Source organism: Austrofundulus limnaeus, unplaced genomic scaffold (assembly GCF_001266775.1).
Source record: "Austrofundulus limnaeus strain Quisiro unplaced genomic scaffold, Austrofundulus_limnaeus-1.0 Scaffold944, whole genome shotgun sequence".
Taxonomy (NCBI): domain Eukaryota; kingdom Metazoa; phylum Chordata; class Actinopteri; order Cyprinodontiformes; family Rivulidae; genus Austrofundulus; species Austrofundulus limnaeus.
The window spans coordinates 44,599-51,475 of record NW_013953346.1 but is presented as its reverse complement, the minus strand read 5'-3'; the positions used below and the strand labels follow the sequence as shown (position 1 = coordinate 51,475).

The window sequence follows — 6,877 nt, the reverse complement described above, 5'->3', positions numbered from 1 at the left end:
TATTTATTCCACTCAATTAATGTGCGATTTATTTATTTTCTAAGTTTTATTTTCTGTTATAAGTTTTATATCGTGATATATATCGTTACCGCCACTCATCATAATGTATATCGTGATATGAATTTTTTGCCATATCGCACATTCCTACTGTACAATGTGTCACACATGGAGTGTATTGCAACATACAAACCTACACATTCAACCATAGTGGAGTGATCATATCCAAAAAGTGATTTGTGATTAATCGCAAAAGTATCTTGAGATTAATCACAAATCAAATTTTTAATCTATGCCCAGCACTAATTAAATTTTTCTTGCAAATTTTTGCCATTTTAATGTAAAGGTTGCAGACAAATAGAAATGTTGGCAGAAAACACAGAACACTCACTGCAGGACCGAGTGCTTCCGTAGGTCATTCATTCCAAGTGCAGTTAGACTGTATAACATCATGATGTTATCAGTCACTTGGACAATTCACCTACACTGCCATCACTAATATGCACCTTCATATACATTCATTTATTTACTGTACTATACGGTATACATGTATATGCATATGTATTTATGTATATGTGCATTGGTATATTTACATTGTCATATATCACGTGTGTATAGTGTGTTCCTTTTGTTTTGTTTTTCTTTTATTTATCTTTGTTCTATCTCACCCTCTTCTTTATTGAGCTGCAGTAATGTGCAAATTTTCCCACTGTGGGATCAATTAAGTTTTATCTTATAACAAAATTTTGCCAAATTTTCTATCTATTCATTTGTTGCCTTTTGACTGGGAATTGTTTTCAAACGTAACTCCATGTTGCACTAAATGAATACTGCTGGCCAGTCAAAAGTTTAACAATATCGTGACTATGAAATTGTCCAATGCACATTTTGCTGAAAATGTTGCTCAAGGTTGAGTCCTGTGGTTAATATGCAATTAACAATCAGAATTTTGAAACAATTACAATTTTACAAGACAGATATTTAATTATAAAACAGTAAATGAGAACAAAGAAATGGAAAAGGGCCCGAATTCTGTCTTAGTCATACCATTGTTAAATCCAGAGCTGCCACCGGCCACAAGGTCTTCAATCATCTCTTTGGCTTTTTGCTGAGCGGCAGAGGACCCAAAGATGACCACTTCCCCTTCATAATCTCCCCTGTTAATCTTCAAAAACAAAATTCACAACATACACCCCAGAAAGAAAATAAACCTCATAATGTACTCCTAACATTTTGAAAGATTCCTTTTGTGACTTTTGACATGCAGTAACTTGCCTTGATTCTTGCACCAGTGCTCTCCTCAAGTTCACGAACTTTGGCTCCCCCTCGACCTTTAAAACAATAAAGCTATTTTAAAGCCTACCTATAGCATGCACAATACCTTAAAAAATATAATAATACTAATTCAAAGTCCTAACAGCACATAAAACTTCTGAGTGGGAACTGCACGAAGCGTTTAATGTGACAAGCTAAGCTAAGCTGATTTAGCAATTAGCTAGCCAAGTCTAGCTAATAGTATGTGTGAGACTGTTAAGAAGTCTTTACACATTTATTTCGGGTTTTAATATAATAAAACATACCTATAACCCTCCCAACTGACGCATTTTCCACTGTCATGGTCACAGGCGCAGAGCAGTCTGAGTTTTCCGTTTCACTCCGTTTATCTTCGCGATCTCTCGGACGTCTCCGACTCCTGAACTCCAACCCCGCGCAGGCGCCGCGGCAGTCACCTTTGCTCTCCCTCGACCCTCCGAATCGTCTTCCACCAAAATCGACATCCCCACCTTTTACACTACCACTCCATGGTAACTTATAGTGAGCTGCGGCTGGCTTAGGCGCAGGCTTGTTCTCGATAGCAACGCCGTCCTTGTCGTACTCATCCTCCCAGTCCGACATTTTTAATTTCGGCACCTGCACTCAACCTTAAGTATTGAGGCGTCACTTCCTGTCTAAACGGTCAAACTTCCGGTTAGATATAATTGTTTTGTAAAACCACAAATTACTTATTAAAGGTTTTATTTTATTTTTTTATAATTTAATTTAAATGAGCCAAACATTTTTGTAATCTTTACAGTGATATGGTTTTCCAGGGTTTTTGTCCACCAAAGGTGCTTGTTGTTTTTGTACACAATAAAGGAGTCAACCAAACAAAACACAGAAACCAAACTGTTTTGTTAATCCTTTATTACTGAAAATTAAAATCACTTTTGCATTTCTCTTTCCGAGAAGATAAATGTGCACTTCAATAAATTAATTTAAAAGAAATAACAATGTTAACATTATCAAGCTTTAAGGCCAGCCGTATAATGAATTACCGTTCAAGCATGTAGACAAATGGTATTACTGGCTATTGCAGTCATAAAGTCTGTGGCTAAAGCTACATGACTTAATGGAACTGGATGCCCTGTTCAAAATGAGTTTGACTTCAATACAGTGTGTCATTGGCTCTAGGCAAACTTTGTAGCAAAACAAAAAGATTTTCATATGCAAAAGGCACCCTTAAGTGATATACAGTTTGAAAATATTAGTTTAATGGAGAGAATGGCCCATTTAATACCCCAAAGAGTAACAATTCAATGAGCTTAATGTTATTCATATGCATTAAAATTCAGTCAATACATACAACAAATCTATTCCAATAATATACACACAAAAGCCTATGATATTATATGTTCAGGCTCCACTCACCAGAAAGCACTGTGCTTTTGTGATGAAAACAAAGTTCATCGTACCAAACCAAAGTCATCTATGCATGGGCTTTTAGGATAAAATTCAAATGTTAAATGTTGTCATTTTTTTAGAAAATAAAATGCAGGAAAATCTTTGTTCTGCAATAGAATGTTAATTTGCTAACCAATGTGCACTCTCCTCAGAGCCTGTAGTGTAATAATTAACACAATAAAATATTTTAAGACTGTTGTGAATTTGTAAAAATGAATCTAAATGACAACTTAAAGATATCACAAATGAAGTTATAAAAGCAATCATATTGTCCCCCAACTAAGAAGGAAATATAAAATAGTGTAATTTAAGGCAAACTAAACTTTTTTAAAGTGTGCCAATTAAAATATAAGTTTTGAAATTGGAGTAATTAAATGAACAAAATTTTAGGAAGTCTGAATAAAATGTGTATTTGAGATTAAGATGAGAGAGTGACTGCTAAATGCTAAAAATGCACAAGGAATAGCATTGCAGATATTCAAATTACTCTCTCGCTTTCATATTTTAAAACATGAATATATTACCATTTTTAGCTTTCCCTCTAATTAAGGAAAAAAAAACATGCATGACAGATCAGGTGTAATATAATTTCCCAAATTAAACATTGTACGTGTTAATGTTAAAACCTAGGCTGGTCCAGCAGATTTTGGTGCAGTAAAATGGAAAACAAAACATCAAATGTATTTTAAATGTTGTAAATTTGACATCAAAGTAGTATGTTCTTGTATCATGTAAGAGGTAATTCAAGTTCAATTATCAAATGAAAACACTGCACCTTCTTGGTATGGCTTGTCGTGTGTGTCCGTCCCATTTTAGTGTGCAGAAAGACATCAAGGCTAATCAACAACTGAGTTGCTACATTTGACTTCAAAGGTTGCAGCAACTTCAGCATGCAGCATCTTATGCTTAGTTGAGAAGGCCCACTTGAATAACTTCCTTTAATTCAGACTATTTTCAATTATTTCATCAGGCCTACTGTGCAAACCCAGCAGGAAGTGGTCCAACATGGACGTGACTGCTGTTATGCAAAGGTTATAAGTGGGTTTCTACATTTATTTTAACCAATACTTTGATGAATGGTTAAACAAAACAAACATAAATACATTAATATTTCTGCAGAAGTGGAAAAATACATAAATAATCGATCTGGGAAGTGATCACATGCTTTTGGTTTGCTGATCATTTTTTCATAGCCTTTCCCATCTCAGCACATCATTTTTTGATTCATTTAGTTTCGGAAACACTCCACGCAGTGATATGTATGATATGCAAGATTTGTTCTCCTTATCATCCAAGAAGACTGAACTCAAGGATTTGTAAAACAAAACTTCATTTGTCAGTCTCAGCTGTTTGTATAGTTTGCTTTTCAAGTACTTTGCAGTTGGGTAAAATGGCGGTATTCGTAAACGTGCGTGAGTGTATAGTTTCCCAACATGTGTGATTTGTATTTGGACTTCAACAAATCTTTTCACTCCTGTACCAGTCAACTTTTCACAAAATGATTGAAAGTGTCTTATTCTGCTTTTTAACATTTTTCTGTGATAAAAAGATTGTATTTCTGCATCTTCTGCAGATGAGTTAAGATTAGGTTCTTTGGCTGGAATTCCAAACTGAGAAAATCAGAGTTTTTCTTTGGGGTAAAAAGACAACTTGAAGTGGTTTTTGTGATGAATATGTTGAAAAAAACATTTTGTTATGGAGTTTATTTTGAAAATCCTCAACCTTTTGTAATACTAATTGCCGAAAGTCAATAGTTTTTTTTCTTTTCCAAACCTTCCTTTTCTCATTATACTCTGTTTTCCTATTTTGTATAACATTAAACAAATTAAAAATTTGTACATTCTTTTATTCTACAAGGTGTAGAAATTTCGGTGTCCCATAAAACCGGACATTACGGTGTAAACAAAATAGAAAACACTGTTTGTACACGTATAAAGAGTAAAACTGATAGCATGATCTTTTAAAAAGCGGTGTCAGCCGCAGCAGTGTGTACATACAGCTTACAGGTTAGTGAGTGTCCTTACACCAGCTGTAAGTGTGAGGATTGACTGAGGAACTCGGAGTTCCCCTTTGGGTGAGGTACAGCCTCCTCTACGGTCTGTAAAATGTTGGATTGGCTGCTGTCGGGTCCCTGGGACAGGTAGTTGTAGTGTTCTGCTCCTGGCTTCAGCTTGCAGTCACTAATGAAGAGGTCTGTTCCGTCCCATTTGCTGAGGTCACTGTGGCCGTTGCCACGTTCGCTATCATTGCTGCTGCTGCTGTTGTTGAGTGTCGAGGAAAGAGTAGAAGCACGGCTGGTTAAAGGCTGGTTGAGATTATGCGCAGAGAGGGATTTCCCAAGATTGCCTCCCCAGTCTGAAGGCGTCTCCTCTTGGCTAGATGAGAGGAGCAGCAAAGGGTTAACTTCTAGGCTCAGATGCCTTCTCCAGACTCCCTCGGATTTCAGGCCAGGCTTCTTCCGCAGTTGCACTTTTCTCTGCACAGAACCTGCCTCACTGTTCTCCTCTGGATCGTCGTCATCATCAGCATCACATCCCACGACGACCGACGGGCCCAGACTTTGCTCATCCCCTCCTGCTTCATCTGTCATATCATCTGAGACTGGGTCAGCTGGGCATTGGAGGTGAGAGGGGTGCATCATGGGAGGAAGCCGAAGAGTGAAGCTCCCTGATGAGGGCGGTGGAGGCGGCAGATCGGGGAAGTTAGCCTTTTTGGAAGGGGTGAGTAAAGTCGGGTAGGGGCTGTCTGGGGGCAGCAGGGGAGAAGGGGAGAGGGATGCGGTGGACGGCGGGTAGGAAGGAGGAGCCGAGTCTGGAGGGACGTCGTCATCAGCCGGCGCCAGTATGAGACGCAGGCCTCTCGGGTTGGCGCAGTGGGAACGGTGCATCCCGCTACTGTTGTCTCCTCGGCCTCGGATCATATCGCTCCCCTGGGGAGAGTTGGGATAGTCCAAGTTGTGGTGCTGGTGGTTTTCCAGCTCAAAAAGAGGCAGGGAGGAGAGGGTGAGCGCTGAGGGGCCTTTCCTTAGGACTTGGCGGTAAACGTCTAGCAAAGAGTCCAACTTTGACTCAATGGAGGTCACCTGAGGACAAGAGAAAACAAAAGGTGAATAAAAGAAAAAAGAAAAGGCTGGACCAGGATTAGGCCCTAGCCTTTTGCTATTTTAGTTACCCTCTGCAACATCTAGGATTTATTTATCATGTCTAGGCTAGATTACTGTAATTCTTTATTATCTGGTTGTCAAAAAAAAAACCCTTTCAAAAGTCTTCAGAATGGGAGGCAGAGCTTTTAGTTCTCAAGCTCCTCTCTTGTGGAACCAGCTTCCAGTTTCTGTCCATGTGACTGACCCTCTGTCTACTTTTAAAACTAAACTTAAAACTTTCATTTTTGACAAATCATAGGCTATAGTTAGTTATTCCTTAGGTCTGATGCTATATGCTTAGGCTGCTGGAGGACTACCTGACCACACTTCTTTACTGCTCCTGTCTTTGCTCTCTTCTCTAATTGTTGTCGGCCCAGGAGATGACAGGGTCAGGAGGAAAGGAGAATGAACGAAGTGGAGAGCTTATTTCTAGTGGCAGAGCAGGTTGGAAGATGGTTATTTGATGTTATTTTTGCCAAATTTTGTTATTGTTTTTTAATTTCCTAAACACTCTCACATGTTAAATAGATTTGAAACTGAGGTTTTGAAAAAAAATCTGTGAAACTTGAAAAAATCAGTGAGATTGGTCTAAACGTCCATATACCTGCAATACAATGGAAAATCTGTGTAAATTACGAACGATCCGTACCACTTGACATGGATGAACTAATGCTGATGTGGCGGCAACAATAACAAAGACTAGGAGAAACACGGAGGAGGACCAGACTGGGCGGGGAAGCCACAATGCCAGACTGCAGCTAAAAGAAAGACTGGGAGGCTAAATGGACTGGGGCTGATAAGACTAGAGGTATCTAGTCATGACAACATGTAACAGGTGCAAGTGGGTGTGGTGGAACACTACAGAAATTGAACATAAAATAAAAACAGATGAGAAAAAAACATGAAAATGAACCTCAAACAGAAAACTAAACTCTGAAGCACATGATTCAGAACTTAGCATTTTCTGAGAAAATGCAACTTCACTAGTCACTTTAAACCACAACCACACATAATAAA

At 38.5% G+C, this 6,877-nt stretch overlaps 2 protein-coding genes across 8 annotated transcripts in view; both read right to left on the bottom strand.

Moving 5' to 3' along the window:
* ddx43 (DEAD (Asp-Glu-Ala-Asp) box polypeptide 43) overlaps positions 1–1,899 on the bottom strand; it is a 19,204-nt gene extending 17,305 nt beyond the window's left edge. For all 3 annotated transcript variants that reach the window (XM_014029699.1, XM_014029698.1, XM_014029700.1), the window contains exons 1-3: positions 1,578–1,899; positions 1,273–1,328; positions 1,045–1,162 (exon numbers count right to left, since the gene is read on the bottom strand). In XM_014029699.1, coding sequence (XP_013885153.1) covers positions 1,045–1,162; positions 1,273–1,328; positions 1,578–1,893 — 490 coding nt within the window. In that variant the 5' untranslated portion in view covers positions 1,894–1,899. The remainder of the gene's footprint in view (positions 1–1,044; positions 1,163–1,272; positions 1,329–1,577) is intronic.
* A 264-nt stretch (positions 1,900–2,163) lies between these two features.
* kcnq5a (potassium voltage-gated channel, KQT-like subfamily, member 5a) overlaps positions 2,164–6,877 on the bottom strand; it is a 44,219-nt gene continuing 39,505 nt past the window's right edge. For all 5 annotated transcript variants that reach the window (XM_014029707.1, XM_014029708.1, XM_014029711.1 and 2 more), the window contains one exon: positions 2,164–5,800. In XM_014029707.1, the coding sequence (XP_013885161.1) occupies positions 4,739–5,800 (1,062 nt within the window). In that variant the 3' untranslated portion in view covers positions 2,164–4,738. The remainder of the gene's footprint in view (positions 5,801–6,877) is intronic.